This window comes from Jaculus jaculus, chromosome 10, assembly GCF_020740685.1.
Source record: "Jaculus jaculus isolate mJacJac1 chromosome 10, mJacJac1.mat.Y.cur, whole genome shotgun sequence".
NCBI lineage: Eukaryota > Metazoa > Chordata > Mammalia > Rodentia > Dipodidae > Jaculus > Jaculus jaculus.
Window position 1 is genome coordinate 34,186,900 of NC_059111.1, and position 20,183 is coordinate 34,207,082.

Sequence of the window (20,183 nt, forward strand, 5' to 3'; positions counted from 1 at the left end):
TTGAACCTTTCTTACTTATTTTTCTAAATATTATTTATTTATTTATTTATTTATTTATTTATTTATTTGAGAGAGAAAGAAAAAGAGGCAAGTAGAGTATAAGCATGCCAGAGTGTTCTGCCAGTGCAAACAAACTCCTGATATATGCGCCACTTTGTGCATCTGGCTTTATGGGCTACTAGAGGACTGAATACAGGCCATCAGGCTTTGTAAGCAAGCGCCCTTAATTGATGAGCTATCTTTCCAGCCCTGAAAGTGTTCTTTTAAGTGAGTTATCAGATTCTTCTTGAATGAAGTCATGATGTAAGAGGAAATCTTTACTTTGCCACTTTCTTTTTCTTTTTAATTTTAAAACTCTCTTTTTATTTATTTATTACATGTTTTTGACAGAGAGTCAGAGAGGGAGAGAGAATAGCATGTCAGGGCCTTCAGCTGCTACAAATGAACTCCAGACATGTACCACCTTGTGCATCTGGCTTACGTGGGATCAAACATGGGTCCCTTAGCTTTGCAGGCAAACACGTTAACCACCAAGCCATCTTCTCTAGCCCTACTTTTGCAGCTTTCTACATATATAACTTTGACCAGTTTTTTTAAACTATAAAATGGAGGCCCCCCCCAAAAAAATATGTAGCTTGGTTACCATGAGGATTATGTGTATCTGAATCATGGTAAACAGTTAATTCTTTACCTAATTGTGCACATATATGAATGTGCTTGAGAAGTAATTATAATTTTCTCAGCATTTTGTATGGTATTACATAGGATTGAACCAAGTTTTAAGCCAGCAAGCAAATCAGGAAATCAGTCCACTCGACAGCATGATTCAAAGACTGCAACAAGAGCAAGACCTGAGGCGTTCTGGTGAAGCAGGTATCAGTAATTCCAGCCGGTTAAATCGAGGTAAGTGAAGATTCACTTTAGTGAAATACTTGAAAATTGGAAACAGTCTAAACCTCCAACAGAAATGATTAAACAATCTTGGTTCACCCATAAAAAAGCATGCTGACAAGATGATCATGTTTTTGATCAATATTGAATGATCTAAAATGTGTTCATAATATAAGGTTGTAAGTTATTATATATTATATATATATGTATATATATGTTATAATACATAATATAATATATATGTATATAATATGTATTATATATATATATATAGTTTTTTTTGAGGCAGGGTCTCACTATAGCCGAGGCTGACTTGAAATTCACTATGTAGTCTCAGGATGGTCCCAAACTCTCAGCGATCCTCCTACCTCTAAATATATATAAATTTTTATATAAGGTTGTAAATGCTTTAATTTTTTTTTTTTTTTTTTGTTATTGTTTTTCGAGGTAGGGTTTTAGTCTAGTCTAGACTGACCTGTAATTCATTCTGTATTCTCAGGGTGGCCTTGAACTCACTGTGATCCTCCTACCTCTGCCTCCCGAGTGCTGGGATTAAAGGCATGTGCCACAATGCCCAGCTAAAATTGTAAATTCTTATAGAAAAAAAATTATTAGATGTTCAATACTTTTTCTTCCCAGTGGTGGGGATGGAAGCCAGGATGCTGTACATGTTAGGCAAGTGGCTTTCCAGAGAGCTTACAGATCAGTTCAGAAAAGTATCTAAAAATAAGTTTATTGAATGAACTGTAAAATTATTGAAAGTTACTTTTTTTTTTTGGTTTTTCGAGGTAGGATCTCACTCTGGTCCAGGCTGACCTGGAACAAATTCTTGTCATCTCAGGGTGGCCTTGAACTCATGGCAATCCTCCTACCTCTGCCTCCCGAGTGCTGGGTTTAAAGGCGTGCGCCACCATGCCTGGCTTGAAAATTACATTTTTAATAAATCACTACTCTTATTTGTTGTGTAGTTAGTGCTACTAGATTAAATTCATGAGCCATAAAAGTCCTTTGGTTTGATTTTTCAATGTTCCTAAAAGACTTAGCAATTTAAAATAGTTATTTTGAGCTTAACACTCTATACTTAGGATTCATTGATTTATTTGTTCATATACTTTTGCTTTTGGTTTGTTCCTAATACAATTGAATTATTCCCCATAATATGGAGCTTCTTGTGGAAGATACATGTTTTGGAGTATAAACTAATACACATGTGTCTCTAAGTAGAACTTGCTATACTGATTTTTTTTTTTTTAATTTAGGCTCTGTAAGTTCCACTTCTGAGGTTCATTCGCCACCAAATGTAGGACTGAGGCGTAGTGGACAGATAGAAGGTGTACGGCAAATGCACAGCAATGCACCAAGAAGTGAGATAGCTACAGAACGGGATCTTGTAGCTTGGAGTCGAAGGGTGGTGGTACCTGAGCTGTCAACTGGTGTAGCCAGGTAAGGGGAATAAGTAATTTTATTTGCCATAGTTGCTTGTGTTCATTCTCAATGGCATTTTTGAAAATGTCCCTTATTTTTTTTAAAGTTATTTGGAAAACTAGTTTATTCATGACTGTTGAAAGGTTCAATTCTTTATATGCTCTTTTTAGAATGATTTATGTAAATGATAGAGAAGGTAGGCTCTGTGTATTAAGATGAAGTCAAAAAGGGGCAAAAATTATATTTAAAAGTGTACATATATGATTTTCAAATGATTTTTAAAGTAATCCTATCTTCATTGTTCATGCTATGAGAGCATTTTGTATTTAGTTCCTTTTAATTCTTCACTCATGAAATTAATACCATTGATGCCCATATGTGCCTAATTAATAATGACTTCTGATAATAGGTAAAAAGTGACAATCAATGTGAATGTGAGTTTCATATTCTAGTTCTGAGGCTGAAGCGTTGGCTCAATGATTAAAAGTGCTTGCCTGAAAAGCCTACCTATCCAAGTTTGATTCCCCATCGTAAAGCTGGATGCAAAGTTACACATGGGTTTGTGATCACACTGTACCTACGACAGTGGGAGACGAAACCAGGAGACTCAAGCTCAGAGGACTACTAGACTAGACTAGCATTCTTTTGCAGTGTCAAGCTTAGGTACCTTGAGGTTGTCTTTATTTTTTAACTTTTCAAAATATTTTATTTATTTATCTGAGAGAGGGAAAGAGGCAGAGAGAGAGAGAAAGGGAGAGAATGGGCATTCCGGGGCCTCCAGCCACTGCAAACAAACTCCAGATGTATGTGCCCCCTTGTGCATCTGGCTTATGTGGGTCCTGAAGAGTCGAACCAGGATCCTTTGGCTTTGTAGGCAGGTACCTTAACCTCTAAGCCATCTCTCCAGCCCTTGATTTATTTTTTAATCTCTTTTAAAGTATGGTCCCTTTTTTTTTTTAATCTTTTAAGAGAGATATAGATGCACCAGGCCTCTTGCCTCTGAAAATGAAGTCAAGATACATGTGCCACTCCATGCACCTGGATTTATGTGTGTCTGAGGAATTCAACCCAGACCAGCAGGGCTTTGCAAGCAAGTGCCTTTAACTGCTTAGCCAACTCTCTAGCCTCGTATTTTTTTAATCATAATGTTCATATAGTTTATGACTTTTAATTGGACAATTCTTAGAATTTGTGTTGTAATTTAGGTTTAAATATATCTAAGATATAAATTTGATAAATGTTGAGGTTTGAAAGGGGGGTAGGTATTTCAATAAACAGCATCCATCTTTTTAACACAATTCTGAACTATTGACAAAAAGAGACAGATATGAATAAAAACAGTACATCAGAATATTGTCTTTTTAGAGTACAGTTCCAATGACTGTGGCTTTGATTTGCCAGATATGCTACCTTATACAAAACCTGTATGCAAGTAGTCATGGTCCATAGTTCTTTTTCTCCCAAGTTTGCTTGTTGAAATGCAGAGTAGTGGCTAGGTAGATGGCTCAGTGGCTTGCATGAAAGTTTAGAACCAGAGTTAAGATCCACAGTACCCAGTAAATCAAATCTGGTGTGGTGGTACTTCCCAGCACTTAGGAGAAAGCATTCCCCAGCCCTAGCAGGCTGGCTAGCTATATTAGTCAAATTGATAAGCACTACTTTTAGCTAAAAGATTCTGCCTTAGTAGATAGAATGATTAAGAAGACAACACATCAACTTCTGGTTTCCACATTCACATGTATACTAACTTTTTCATTCTACAACATAGTATTGACTAATCCACCTCTTCCTAAAGAATGAATGAATGAATGAATGAAAAGGGATATTTGCTAATTCGTTCTCTAGGTTCTTGTATATGGAAAGAAACTTGAAGAGCAAGATTTTTTATCTCCTCACATGCTCTTCTCATATATTTATCTCTTTATTCATAACCATGAGGTTAAGGTGAATAAGCTGTGGTTCACCTTAAAAGTTATTCTTTGAAACTTCCAAGAGTTTTGGTTGCAACACTTAGTACTAGGAATTACCTTGGTAGATAATTTGAGGATTGTCTCTAAATGGCTCTGAAATGAGTCAATCTAGAATTAAAATTAAATATCACCAAATATTACAACACAGGACTTGTATTACATGTAAAGAACTCCTAAAGCTTGTTAGTAAATAAAACAATCCAGCTGGGTATTATACCTGTAATCCCAGTACTGTGAAGGCTGAAACTGGGTGATTAAAAGGTCAGCCTGGGCTATATACGCAAACTGTCTCAGAAGGTGAGGAGGAGGGCAGGGGGACCTAATCACAATGAGAAAAAGACATGAAAAGTTACTCAACATCATTAGCCATTAGAGAAATACACATTACAACCATAGCAAAATATCACTGCCTTCCTTTCAAAATAGCTAACATAATAAACAAGTGAGAGCACTAAACATTAGGAAAGCTAAAAAGAAAATTGGTTAAGTGGATCACTATGCAATTTTCATGGCATTATAAAATGGTCCAAACACTCTGGAAACTTTTTGTGCTTTATCAGAAACCTAAATATGTCTAATAAAATTCAGCAATTGTACCTTGGGAATTTATACTGAACATATACATAAACTCATGTTCACATGAAGCCTTGTTGACAACTAAATAACAGATTTATTTGTGGTAGTCTAAAGCTAGGGAAACAATGCTAAACAAACTGTTACACCCTGCTCTATCATAAAGAATGAAACCTGGGCTGAAGAGATGGCTTAGTGGTTAAGGTGCTTGCCTTTGAAGCCTTAGTACTCAGGTTCGATTCCCCAGTACCCACGTAAGCCAGGTGTACGAGGTGGTGAGTTTATCTGGAGTTTGTTTGTACTGGCTAGAGGCCCTGATTTGTCCATTCTCTCTCTCACATAAATAAAGTAATTTTTTTTTAAAGAATGAAACCAATCAAATAAACTGGATGAATCGTGATGGAATTACAATTAATAAAAGCAATCCTAAAGTTGCATCCAGTTAGAATCCATTTAAGGAGTATTTTTTAAATGAAAGTTACTGCGTTAATAGAATAAATGAGTAGCTACAGAGATTGAGAGGAGGCAGGATTGAAGTGGAGGAAAGAGCTGGGTATGTTAAGAAAAGATCTTTGCTTGTGGTTAAGTATGTAGTGATAGAGAAGGTGACACATGCCAACTTGGTCTGGAGCTAGCATACACAAACAAGTAGCAGTAAACCTGGGGAGTCTGAATTAGGCCTGTGCCTTGAATCCATGTTAGCATCATGTGTTGTATTATGCTGTATTTCTGTAAGATTATACCATTGAGGAAAAGTGGATAGAGAACATAGGAATGTTTCTGAACCATTTCTTCTTTATTTTCTTTTTTTAGTTAAAAAAATTAATATGAAGCTGTCCTTTTCACAAAAGTTAATTCCATTCATTTCCATTCCATGATTCTGAGCATACATTGGGGATTCCTCAGTTAAATAAAATGACGTTAATGTAGTCTATTGTTAAAGTACCACCAGTGTATGGGTGCTGAGAACTTTGCTATAAACTCCCTTCCCATCATGAGACTGATAATCTGCCTACTGTGCTAAGGAGGCACATACCCTTCCCACTAGGAGATCTCTTGAGAAAATTTAAAGCTCAAAGATTAAATTCTCTTGCAGCTGTGAAACATCCAAGTTGAAAGTGGTTAAAGCAAACAATTCACTGTTATTGTGAGGTTGCGTTTCATAAAATTAAAATTCAAAATTAATATTTTTTTGCTTTTGCCTCAGTTTTACTTCAGGTTTTTTCAGTAGTGGAGCCTGACCTGTCTCACTGGGAAGTAGTAGTTCTTACAGAGCTCTACTGATCTTCAGTGCTTAGAAGAATACAGTTTGTTTACCTGTGTGACACACACACGAGACCAAAGCACAGGCCATATACCTTGTTGTCCTCCCAACATTGGCAAAAGTTTCAAATCAACAACAACAACAACAAAAAATCCCAGGCCAGCCATTTAATAGATGTCCTTAGCCTAAAACTTAAGATTTTAAACTCAGAAATCTTTATTACATGCTTTCATTTGGAAAGAAAATATCAGGATTAACATCCTTCCTTGATATCTAACATCCCTTTTAGGGGGAATCAGTTGTTAAATTTTAGATTAACATGTATGGCTTTGGTACTTTCTTAGTAGGCAAGAAGAATGGAGAACTGCAAAGGGAGAGGAAGAAATAAAGACTTACAGGTCAGAAGAGAAAAGGAAACACTTAACCCTTCCGAAAGAAAATAAAGTACTTCCTGTGTCAAAGGTAAAGATTAATTTAATGTTTAACATTTGCTGGGTGATTAGTATTATGACCATTTTAAGACCCAAACCACTTTTAAAGTTAAGTCTGTTAATATTGTAAACAGGATAGTTAATAAAATTAACTATGGTTATCTCTGGATTACTTTTTTTTGCTTTCTTAAACCATATAGTTACATTTCTTGTAGTACACCTTTTCCCAAAATGCTATTTTGAGGAAGAGACAGAGCATGAGTGTGGGTGCACCAGAGCCTCTAGCCATTGCAAACAAACTCCAGACACATGTACCACTTTATGCATCTGTCTTTATGGGGGGTTACTGGGGAATTAAACCTGGGCTGTCATTCTTTGCTCCCATCTACCTAAACAAAAGCTCTTTAGTACTGCATTCGTTGCACACTTTGATACAATGGAGTTTTGTGGTTTTTTTTTTTTTTCCTATAAGTTCCTGTTTTGTGCTTGTCATTGTATACTTTCAAGTCAGCTAATTTTCGTTGTGAAATCAGGTATATTGTCTTTACTGGTCTTTCCCTATTGGCTTCTCTATAGTCTATTGTGGTGTTGTGTTAGCTTTCCTGTGAGGGTGTGAGCACATGTCTTCACCACAGATAGAGCATTAATGGCAGACCAATGTTGCAGTTCCAAACCCAAGTCAAACTTGGTGAGCCATTGAATTTATTAGGGTTATTTGTAGAAGTATGGGTGAGGGCTAGCTGTCTCACTGGAAAGTTCATTGCAGTGTGGGTGATCATGCTTGCAGGCAGCTAGGCTGCTTGGAGAGAGTCTCCCTAGTGCTGGCTATTGCTTATATCCTGAGAAGGAACCTTGTGTATCTTATAAATTTCAGCAGTGTTCTGAGATTTCTGAGGTCTGTTTACTTCTTGAGTTCTCAGAGTGTCCCTCCAGGATGGAGTGTTTCAATTTTGGAGAAAATTGCTATACGACATTTAAATCCAGTGGATTTCAGTGGGTCATGCACTCAATAAAGAAACCTGCCTGGATTATTAATCTCCTGAGTTTTACAGTCACAAGTATACGTTCTTTCCTCTCCTAGCCTTAATCTGAAGTTGAGGAAGACTATGTACAAAAAACTTTTTAAGGTCAATACCATCTGAGCAGTGACAAGGAAAAAAATTTCTGACCAACTTACTGGGAGTTAAACAAATTGGACATGTAATTCTTCCCCTATGGAAGCCTTACCAAGCTTGATATGGTGACCTTATTATTAAGACTGAAGCTTTCATTTTTCTGATCATTCTTGGTTTGTCCACATATCTCAACAAGAGCAGAATCTTCATTTAAGGTTGTAGGATGTAGGGTCTTTCAAAAAAGGAAGGTGCACAGGGCATAAATGCTGCCAGGGTATAAATGTTGTTCAGTGATGTTCCACATTTCCCTCTGGCCATGCAGTCACATGATACCCCAACAAGGCATGTTTTATTTTGGTTTTGAAGACCAGGAGCACAGATGTTAGTTGATAACTAGCTTTCTAGTTGACTTCATCATTCATTAAGACATCTAAAATAACCAAGTATGGAATCTTAGTTGAGACAGGAGAATCCTCTATAAATGCAAGGCCAGTCAGGGCCACAGCATGACCATCTGAAAGAGAAGCTAAAACAAACAAACAAACAGACATTTAGAATGTTGATGTTCTTTGATTTAGAATTTATTTTATGGAAGTATCGTATCAAGTGGTGAACAAACCTTTAGAGAAAGACAACAGAGTAATTTGTAGTGACATGGATTTGAGGAGATTTATGTCAAATGAAAGAAACATAAGAATGAATTCTTAACCATAGATTAGTCCACTTGTGAGGTATGAACCATTTTTCCCCTTCTTATACATATTATACATATTTTCTAAAATTTTACAGAATGGTGAAACTTGAACAACCCCTTTAATCCCCCCAGCTAGGGTTTTGCTGTGGCACAAGCTGGCCTCAAACTCACATAGTGGTCCTCCTACCTTTGCCTCCAGAGTATTGGGATTAAAGGTGTACACCACCACACCAGGCTTGAGTAATCTTTTTAGAGAAGCTCTGTTTAGAGTGAATCTATAATTGTATGTAAACATTCATTTCATTTTTAGTTTAAGAATATATTTTAGGTTCAAGGTTATATTCTGCACGCTCCTTTTTTTTTTTTTTTGAGGAAAGTCCAACAGACTGCCCCCCCACTTTTAATATGAGAGAAACCGAGAGAAAGACAGAATTGGTACACCAGGGCCTTCAACTACTGTACTCGAGCTCCAGACACATACGCCACCTTGTGCACATGTGCGAGTTTGCATCACCTTGTGCATCTGGCTTACATGGGATCTGGAGCATCGATGGGTCCTTAGGCTTCTCAGGCAAGCACCTTAACCGCTAACCCATCTCTCCATCCCCCCATTGATGTTAAGTCCATTGTTTTATTAGGCAATTAAGTTTTTCATTAATCTCAGGTTTCACTATAATATTGAAATATAAGCTCTCTTTAATTTCTACTCAGCACTGAAAGCTTATAAAAAATGATGTCTTGAGCCAGGCATGGTAGCTCATGTCTTTAATTCCAGCACTCGGGAGGCAGAGGTTGGAGATCTCCATGAGTCCGAGGCCACCCTGAGACTATGTAGTGAATTCCAGGTCAGCCTGGGTTAGAGTAAGACCCTACCTCAAAACAAACAAACCAAAAAAAGAAAAAAGAAAAGATGTTTTGTTTTAGATGTTTTTTGTTTTGTTGTTTCTTTTTTCTTTTTTTTTTTTAGCTCTTGCTAAATGATTCCTGTTGGCCTACAACTCAGGCTTTCAAGTGCTGGGATTATAGGCATGTGTGCATGCCTAGCTCTTATTTGTTTCATTTAATGCTTTGAATAATGAACAGCCTCTATTTCATCTTCAAGCTCACTAATGTACATTTCAATTCATGTGGTCGCCCTGCTGGTTTTTTTCGTCTGAATTAGTTTTTTTATTGTATTTATTTATTTAAGAGTGAGTGAATATGGGTGTGCTGGGGCCCCGACACTGCATATGAATTCCAGAGGTATGTGCCACTTTGTGCATCTAATTTTACATGGGTATTGGGGAATCAAATCCAGCCCAGTAGGCTTTCAAGTAAGTACCTTTAGCCACCAAGCCATTTCTCCAGCCTCAAATTTAATATATATATTTTTAAGTACCTGTACTTGATTGTTTTTATACTTACCTAGTTTTTCTATGTCAAGACCCTATACTTCATAGATATGGTACTCTGTTTTTCCATTTTTTTTTGTTTATTTTTATTTATTTATTTGAAAGCGATGGACAGAGTGAGAGAGAAAGACGCAGATAGAGAGAGAATGGGCATGCCAGGGTCTCTGACCACTGCAAACGAACTCCAGATGCGTGCGCCCCTTGTGCATCTGGCTAACGTGGGTCCTGGGGAATCGAGCCTCGAACCGGGGTCCTTAGGCTTCACAGGCAAGCACTTAACCATTAAGCCATCTCTCCAGCCCTGTTTTCCCATTTTTGAAGTTGCTTTATTAACTTTTTTCAGTGCATATTATTCCTTGAGTATGGCTCTGTTGTTACTGTTTGACTTTGTCAATTTGGGGGATTATTTGTTATGTTGTTGTCTGTTGCAAATGGCCTTTTTTAAAAAAAAAAATTAATTGAGAGAGAACGGGTACACTAGGGCCTCTAGTCATTGTGAATCAATTCCAGATGCATGCACCCCTTTGTGTATCTGATTTATGTGGGTTCCAAGAGTCCTTCAGCTTTACAAGCAAGTACCTTAATGGCCATCTCGCTAGCTCTGCTAATGCCTTTCTAAGATTATCTACGCTGAAGAAAAATAGCTAATCACTTGTGTCCCACCTGGAGAGTGACCCCCCCTTCCCCCCAGGTAGAGTTTCACGCTAGCTCTGGGTGGCCTTGAACTCATCCTGGTAATCTCCCTACATTTGTCTCCTGCGTGCTGGGATTAAGGGCGTGTACTACCACACCTGGCTTCCCAGCTGGAAAATTTTACGATCATTTGTTTCTTGTTTGTCTCTGTGTTTTATCATAATTCTCTGATTTAACATGATACAGTGTTTAAATTGGTACCATAATCTACTTCAATGTTAATATAAATTTTTTGTAATTAAAAATACTAACTTTGAAACAAAAATAGCCTATTCTTTAAGCATATTATGAATAAACTTAATTTTGCTTTTTCCAGAATCATGCCCATGAACATTTCCTGGATCTTGGAGAATCCAAAAAACAGCAGGCAAATCAACACAATTATCGTACAAGATCTGCACTGGAAGAAGCTCCTAGGCCCTTGGAAGACATAGAAAATGGCACTAGTTCTTCAGATGTAAGAGTTAGGCATCTTTACGATTTCCTGTATCATTTGTGTGTGTTAGGGCAGTTGTTCAGCCACAGTATGCAACTTACGAGTCTGTCCTCACTGTTTCACCTCATTTGATGCAAGGTTTCTCTAGAGAGCCCTCTAATGCTGTTCTTTAGCTAGGCTCAGTGAGAACTTCTAGAAAATTATAACTCTTTTTATTTTGTTTTATTTTTATTTATTTATTTGAAAGAGAAAGAGAAAATGGGTATGCCAGGGCCTTTAGCCCCTGCAAACGAACTCCAGATGCTTGCACCCCCTTGTGCATCTGGCTAACGTGGGTCCTGGGGAATCGAACCTCGGTCCTTTGGCTTTGTAGGCAAAGTCCTAAACCACTAAGCCATCCCTCCAGCCCTCTTTTTTTGTTGTTGTTTTGTTTGCTTTTTGTTTGTTGAGATAGGGTCTCCCACTAGCCAGGCTAACCTTGAATTCACTATGTAATCTCAGGCTGGCCTTGAACTCCTACCTCTGCTTCCCAAGTGCTGGAATTAAAGGCGTGCGCCACCATGCTCAACATACAAAATCATTTTTAACTCAGTGCAGTACATGGCATATTGTGAATGCTTATGGCCTACATGGGCTTCATCTAAGCCATGTGCTCAAAAATATCAAAAGTACCTGAAATGTTCATCCCATCCGTATACCTCTCTTTCTCCTAAGAGAGGAGAAGTGGCAAAATCTCATGTAGCTACAGAATAGCTCTTCATATATTTCTATTATCTCTCTACCTCCCATCTCACCTTTAGAGTGCTGGGATTACAGAAGCTTGCCACAGCGTCTGGCTTTTTATGTGGGGTCTTGAACTCTAGTACTCAGACCTTAGTGGTGAGCACTTTATCCACTGATCTATCTATGTAGCTCTGTCAATTTTCCATATATGTTTAATATTGACTTTGATTATTTGTATTCATTGATGTAAATGTAACTCAAAGATGGCTTTTTCGGTCTTAAATGCTGTTGATAGTTTTCATTTACTAAATAACCTACTTCCAGGCATGGCATATATTCATAATTACAAATCCACAAAATAAATCTGCATGTACTAATTATTTTTAGTCTCAATTCATCTCATTTTAAATGTAAGTCTTCTGAGGTTCAGAGATGCCTAGAATAAACATCTGTATAACTATTAAATGGTAGATCAGGGATTAAATGCATACTCCTTTTATGTTAAAGCTATGCCTTTAAATTAATATGATGTTCTAGTATAGTGTAAATGGAACAGTAGTAATAGGCATCTGTGAATTTTGGTTAGTTCTTAAGCTCAATATCAACTGATAGCATTCTCACTGTAATTTTTTTCATTTGTAAATATTTCCACAAATACAATCAAATACACAATCAAATTATATTTTTCTCAGGCCATCACAGACCAATTTTATTCAGAACTTAAAGGCATCATCTCTTATGTTCTCATCAGAGATGCATTAACCTTAAATGTTGTCTGAGAGTATTTTAGACACATTTAAAATTAGTTTTCAAACAAGGCACCATGGCAAGTGTCTGCAGTCTCAGCACTTTGTAGTCTGAGGCAGGAAGCACTTGAGTACAGGAATTTGAGGACCTGTCTAAGCAAAATAGCAAAATCCTATCTAATCAGAAAAAAAAAAAGTCAAAAAGTCCCAAGATAGCTGGGTCAAAATGAACCCATCATTTTGACACAACTACAATTAATATAAACCATGACAGGTGAGGTTTTTTTTTTTTTTTTTTTTTTTTTTAGGTTCTGCTTTGTTTTTTTGTTCTGTTTAAGTGAGACTATGTTCAAGTTGGTCTCAAACTCTAAGCTAAATTTATTCCCTTGAATGGTTGGTGCCCATCTAGTGATTGTATGGAATGACACACAAATACCTATGGGCTAAATGCTTGCCTTATAAAAATGTTTTAAGAGACTTATAGTTTTATTATTTAAATGTGAGTTTTGTAACATTTTAAATAGTTTTGAAAGTCACACTAGTCACATGAAAATTTATGACTAAGTTGTTGGTGCTTTGGCACCTTTTTGAGGAATTGAGGTCATGTCTAGAGTTCTCTGAAAACACAACCTACTGGGGATGGAGAGATGGCCTGGTGGGTAAGGGGCTTTCTGAAAAAGGCAAAGGACCCTGGTTCGATTCCACACTACCCAAATGCGCCAGGTGGTGCATGCATCTGGAGTTCGTTTGCAGTGACTAGAGGCCGTGGCACTCCCATTCTCTTTCTCTACCCCTCTCCCTGCTCTTTCTAATAAATAAATAAATAAAATATTAAAATATTTCATACTTCCATATTTTTTAAGTTGAGGAGTAGAAATAATTCAGTTTTTCTTTACCTTTAAGGAAATAAAATGAAATATGAAAATAATCATTTATTTAGATTTCAGATAGGTTTCTAAACTCTTTAGAATAACTAATTAACTCACATTCTTCACTAAAACACTGAAATGGCAAATTTTTCTTCTATAGAATTTAAGTTGTAAATTATTGAATCTCATCCTCTTGAACAATCTCAGTAAATGTAACATTAAACCATTCTTGTGAAAAGTTATTAAGGCTTTCAACTGAAATAATCTTGGGTTCAAATTAATCCTTTTTGTTTATTTTGCTGCCTTGACCAAATTTAACTTTTTTTAAGCTTTACTTTCTTATGTTAAAATAATCTCCTTAATACTAATGATTGTTAAGACAAAATGGGATGATAACCAAAGGAACATAGGAAAGCTCAGTGAATATGAGAGCTATTATTATTGGAACACAAAGTTTATTTAAACAAGTTCCAAAAGAATTTTTAGTCAAAAATTATAGCCTTGTAAAGAAAATACTTTTACCTATTTACTGAGCAAAATAGTGACTATTTTTTTAATCCCCTTTCCATTTGGATAAAGCTTAAAATGGAATGTCCTGTTTTTTTAAGGTAAAGCTATTCTAAGTATAAGTGTGCCCTATATTAAGACTCTGAAAGCATCAACAGAAAATAAGTTAGTTTTAAATAGTCTCCAAACTATTAATTTCAAATGTTGACTATGGAATTTGATGTCATTCTGTTTAATAAATATGTTTTGAGGCTTACAAAAAAAAGGTAGCATGTTGGCATACACTTAAAATTCCAACTCCTGGTAGGTAGATACAAGCGTATCATGAGTTTGTGGCCAGCCTGGGATACAACAGGTCCCTTTTTTGTTGTTGTTCATTTTTATATATATTTATTTGAGAGCAACAGACACAGAGAGAAAGGCAGAGAGAGAGAATGGGCACACCAGGGCCTCTAGCCACTACAAACTAACTCCAGACGTGTGTGCCCCCTTGTGCTAACATGGGTCCTAGGGAATCGAGCCTTGAATCGGGGTCCTTAGGCTTCACAGGTATGAGCTTAACTGCAAAGACATCTCTCAAGCCCAACAGGTCCCTTTATTTTTTTATTTTTTTTAACTAGGGACTGATCATGTAGTTGAATAGTCAAAACCTTACATAACATGTGCAAGACCAGAATTCTGTCCCAACACTGATAAATTGAATGAAAACTGCTAATTTGAAGAACTACTCTGAATCCAAAAATACAGTAATGTCTTCATGAACATTTAATGACGTCTCACTTTTCTGAATAAAAACAGAAAAGTTGTATGCTTGCAGTTAACATGATTTCCAGTATCACAGCATGATCAGTATAATTTATCATTGGATGTTCATTTACTAAATTATGTTTTCCATGTTTTAGGAAGGTGAAGTAGTTGCTGTCAGTGGTGGGACATCTGAAGAAGAAGAAAGAGCTTGGCATAGTGATGGCAGTTCCAGGTAAGTGAAAATGTTCCTACTTTTCCAAATGTTATGTAAAATCTCTAGGTGACGTTTTTGTTTTTTAAATGTGTGTGGGTGTGGTATGCATGAGTTGTGTGCATGTGGGAGCACATGTGTGTGGAGGCTAGAAATTGGTGTTGGGTGTCTTCCTCAGTCATTCTCCACCTTACTTGTTGAAGAGGTTCACTCACTGTACTTAAAGCTCACTGATTAAGCTGTGCTAGCTAGTCAGATCCAAGCCATAGGAATTCTTCCAAGTCTCTTGTTTCCTCAGCACTGGAATTACAGGCACACACCACCATACCTTGCTCTTAAATGAGTGCTGGAGTTCTGACTTCTTATGCTTGAATGGCAAGTTCTAAGCCACTTCCCTAACCCTAAGATTTCCATTTTCTCCATTAGTAACACATTTCAAAATCTTGAATATAAGGTTTTCAAAGATTCATTTGTTTAGCCAAGATTTGGGTTTTTTCTCAGATGTATTTTCTTTAGAGTAAAATTGCAGTTAAACCTGTAAAGTGATGCTTTGAACTTAGTGCCTTGTAAATGTTGTTTTGTATTGCTGGATTATCAACTGGGTACACTACTAATTGATTGTGAGAAACGTTCAGGTATTAAGTTATGAAAGCTTTGAGGTCTCTTAAAATTAACTATTTTATTTGGTAAAATTTAGGAAATACTTTTAATAATAGTCTTGACCAGCAAAGAATACAGTCTCCATTTTTCTGTTCCTGTCTCATTTGACAATGCAAGTGAGAAATCCTTCAACTGCTTAAATTGACATTTCATGTCTTTACAGGGCTGATAGCCTTTGCCGCCCTTGCAAGGTCTTAGTAGCTAATAAGAATATACTCTTTGAGTGGGTGGCAGTTATTATTTGTTCTTATACTATTTTCCTCCTTCAGTGACTCCTAAAATTAAAGTACCAAGAAAAGTATTAGGTTGAGGCTATAAGAATTCTAAAAAGATTCTAGTGTCAGTTCTAAAATCAGGGGTTTTTCTGTTCACATAGTTATTATTGGTGGTAAGTTACTAGTACCTGTTGTAATATCTGTTTTATGTTTTGAAACAGGACAGTGAAGGAAAAAACACACTTTCTTTTGGCTCAGCAGTGAAACTAAGAGTATCTCAAATCATGGAACAGTGTGGGAACTCCTGTATTGAAAATGCAGTGGATACTGTAGCAGTTGTTGACATTTGTTGTAAAGAAATGGGTTCTAGGTTTATATTTATGTTAACATCAGATCTGTAAGGCTTGAATACTCCAGATATTGAAGATGTGGTTGGCAAGAGCCATTTGCAATGGCCATGGCTTGGGATTAATGTAAATAGAATGCTCATGGTTGTCAGGAGAGCATATGACAACATTTTTATTTATGTTTTAAATTTCACAATGAAATTTAAGCATCTTACTTATATGCTTCTCTTTGGGGAAGAATACTGTTAGAGAGTGTTTAGTAAATAACTAAAGATGATTTAGACTGGGACAAGGTAGTGATGGAATTCAACACTAGAAAAATCACTTAGTTGATAATAGCTTACTAATTTTTTTTTTTTCATGAGTCAGATGCAAAACACATAATGGATACAGGGAGAGTCACCTGTTTAGGGCAAATGCCTACTGAATATCTCATTTCTATACTCAGTTATTCCAGTTAATGCAGCTTTTTGTGGGATGTGTTTTAGGGAGCACACACTGGACAAGTGAGTACCTGTCACCTACTAGGCAAGCATTTCTCGTTTATCCTTTGAGTAAGCCATAAACTAAGGCTCAGAGAGGTTCAGTGTCCAAATTCACAAAACTGTATGCAGCAGGTCCACACATGTGTCAGACTGGGAGCACGGGCCTTCCTCAATATTGCCTCCCACAGCCAGAATCTCTCAATGTCCTTTGGACCTCACAATTTTATGAGAAATCTATGTCTCAGTTATGTTTTAAACCAAGTAATGATGTTTGATCATGAGTGACATTTTCTTTCTTCTTTTTTTAAATCTCAATCAGTCTCTCTCTTATTTTGATGTTATGATCTTTTCCTCCTCTTATGATGGTCTTGTGTAGGTAGTGTTAGGCCCTATGAGGTCATGGATATCCAGGCCATTTTATGTCTGGAAGGAGCATGCTGTAAGGAGTCCTACCCTTTCTTTGGCTCTTACATTCTTTCTGCCACCTCTTCCACATTAAACCCTAAGCCTTGGAAGGTGTGATTGAGATGTTACCCAGTACTCCAGTCACTTCTTTCAAGTACTATCACACTCTGAGTTGTCCGAAGGTCATTGCCATCTGAAAAAAGATTCTCTCCCCAAAGTGAGAATAGCGTTAATATAAAGGTATAAGTATTAAGAGAAGTGCTTACCGGGCAGTTTGATAAGCATAGTATATACATTTATCCAGACATCAGCAGATGTTACACCCCTAGGGCTCATGACTACCCCCATTTTAAGTTTTCAGTATCAGGGATGTATTCCCTCCCATGGAGCGGGCCTCCAGTCCAATTGGAGGGCAGTTGGTTTCCATCACTATTGCATGCCACTATTGTACCCGTTGGCTCATTTGGCCTGGCTGGCCAATTATAAGGCTTGCAGTGTCCGCTGTTGAGTATCTTCACTGGTGGTATCTCTTTCTCCCATTGAACTACATGTAGAATGGCTTCTTCCAGCTTTCTGTCAGCTGGTTTACATGGAGGAGGTCATCAGCTCAGTTCCCGCAGGGTTTCTCAGTGGCCTTGCAGCCACTGAGTGGAGTCTTCAGCAATAGGGTCTTTACGGTCTCTTCCTGGTGGGAAACCAAGGGCCTCGGCAATGGCCTATAATGTTTTGGGGGCATCAGGGACCTCTTTGGCCAACAACTCCATGGAGGTGTCCCATCCCTGGCACTGAAAATTTTCTAGCAATGATCTATGGCTCCGGAGTGTTCCATTGTCCAAAACTGGAGGATTCCATATGATTTATTTGTATCCTCTTAGATTTTGATTAGCCCTCCCTCCACCTTTCCTTTACTCAGTCTCTTCCCCTGACCTCACTTTGGGCCTTTTCACCCCTGATAATCTATTCTTCTCCTTACATATATACATTAACAACCTATTAAGTACCCTCCTCCCTTCCTTTCTCTTCCCTTTATATCTCCTTTTTAACTTACTGGCCTCTGCTACTGAGTTTTTTCTATCTCACACAGAACCCCAATCATCTGTAGGTAGGATCCACATGTGAGAGAGAACATGCGGCACTTGGCTTTCTGGGCCTGGTTAACCTCACTTAGTATAATCCTTTCCAGATCCATCCATTTTCCTGCAAATTTCATAACTTCATTTTTCTTTGCCACTGAGTTGCTTACTAATGTTTAAGATGCAAGGTCATACATCACATAAGCTAGTGATTTAAGATTATAGATTTTAACAATTCAAGTTAGATTCCATTAAGGCATTTATATTTACTAAAGTATGTAAAATAAGTAAATAATCTCATATACTATCATTTAAACAGAAAGATAACATCCCATTTTTCTTAATTGTGAAAAGCAATATGTAGCAGTAACCTTGTTGCTGGGATAAAGCATCTAACCAGAAGCAGCCTATGAGAGGAAAGGATTTCATTTCAGGGTTGTGGTTTCAAGGAGAAGTTTCATCATGTTGGAGAAAGTATACAACCAGCTCACATCTTCACACATCAGCATTAGAAAGAGAAAACCACAAGAGCAAGCTATTCTCCAGTGGACTAGACAAGTCAACTGGCTCCAGCAGTATATTTCCTCTAGCAAGGCTGCACCAGCTGGGAACTAGGTAGAAAGTTAAAACCCAAACATTTTACATTAAACCCACCATACTATAATTAAAGTATAGGTTAAAAAAATTTTAACTAAATTTATTATGGTTCTGAGTGTTGATGCCAGGGTCTTGTATGTTAAGCAAATGTTATACCACCAAGCCATACTCATACCCAAAACTACTTTTCTTTATATGCTAAACAAAGTGTATAAGTTTTACCTTTCTACTATGTAGGCACTCCTTAATCCTGCTGGTTCAGTATCTGGCTACCATAAGAACACCAGTTGTGTAACATTGGTTCAGAACTTCCAATTTGTTCTGCCTTTGTGTTAGAGTGGTTGTCTGGCATATGGAAGGCTCTGAGTTCAATCCTTAGTACCAAACAAAAAAACAACAACTAAAAAATTTCAAGCCTCCTTCATAAAAGGAATTCCCTGAGTGTCATTGCTGCTACCTGCTGTATTCTCCACGGTTCTTTGTACTGTACTAGTTCTTGCCATCAGTTCCTTGTTTCTTTTTAAAATTTTTTAAATTTTTATTTATTTGAGAGCAACAGACAGAAAGAGAAAAGGGGATGGGGGGGGGAGAGACAGAATGAGAATGGGCATGCCACTGTGAATAAAATCCAGATGCATGCGCCACCTTGTACATCTGGCTTACATGGGTCCTGGGGACTAGAGCCTCTAACCAGGATACTAAGGCTTCATAGGCAAGCATTTAACTGCTAAGCCATCTCTTGAGCCCAGTTCCTTGTTTCTTGTATTCCAAACAATGTTAGCAAAACATAAAAAAATTCATACTCAATATTCTTTTGAAAATTAACAACAAGCACTAAAGTTTGTGTATGTTTTTTTTTGAGGCAGAGTCTCACTGTAGCCCAAGCTGTTCTGAAACTAATTCTATAGCCTCAGGTTGGTCTCAAACTCACATCAATCCTCTTGTCTTATCTTCCTTAATGCTAGGATTAAAAGTGTGTGCCACCACACCCAGCTCTGAGATTTGTTTTTCTGTGGAAAGCTTTGATTTCTTCTTTTTTTCTTTTAAGGAACTTAAAGCCTAATTTTTTTTTTTTATTAACAACTTCAATGATTGTAAACAATATCCCATGGTAATGTTCTCCCATTCCCCACTTTCCCCTTTGAAACTCCATTCTCTCTATCTTATCCCTTCCTCTTCTCAATCAAGCTCTCTTTTATTTTGATATCATGATCTTTTCCTCCTATTATGATGGTCTCCTGTGTAGGTAGTGTCAGGCACTGTGAGATTATGGATATCCAGGCCATTGTATTGAGTCCTACCCTTCCTTTGGCTCTTACATTCTTTCTGTCACCTCTTCCATATTAAACCCTGAGCCTTGGGAGGTGTGATAGAGATATTGCAGTACAAGGTCTTAAAATAGTAATATCCTATTTTTTTATTTTTAAAATCCCTTTTCTACTTCTAGTGACTACTCCAGTGATTATTCTGACTGGACTGCAGATGCAGGAATTAATTTGCAGCCACCAAAGAAAGTTCCTAAGCATAAAACCAAGAAAGCAGAAAGCAGTTCAGATGAAGAAGAAGAATCTGAAAATCAGAAACAAAAACATATTAAAAAAGAAAGAAAGAAAGCAAGTGAAGAAAAAGATGGACCAACATCGCCAAAGAAAAAAAAGCCCAAAGAAAGAAAACAAAAGGTTGATTTTTAAAACTTTTAAACTTAGTGTTTTTAT

General features: G+C 37.1%; 1 protein-coding gene across 2 annotated transcripts in view; it reads left to right on the plus strand.

Moving 5' to 3' along the window:
- Positions 1 to 20,183, plus strand: part of LOC101599483 (pleckstrin homology domain interacting protein) — a 148,301-nt gene that overhangs the window by 83,330 nt on the left and 44,788 nt on the right. The window contains exons 18-23 of one of the 2 annotated variants that reach the window (XM_045160004.1): positions 766 to 903; positions 2,151 to 2,334; positions 6,471 to 6,585; positions 10,764 to 10,904; positions 14,631 to 14,707; positions 19,916 to 20,147. In XM_045160004.1, coding sequence (XP_045015939.1) covers positions 766 to 903; positions 2,151 to 2,334; positions 6,471 to 6,585; positions 10,764 to 10,904; positions 14,631 to 14,707; positions 19,916 to 20,147 — 887 coding nt within the window. Of the gene's footprint in view, positions 1 to 765; positions 904 to 2,150; positions 2,335 to 6,467; positions 6,586 to 10,763; positions 10,905 to 14,630; positions 14,708 to 19,915; positions 20,148 to 20,183 lie in introns of both variants that reach the window. The other variant, XM_045160003.1, reaches the window with a different exon arrangement.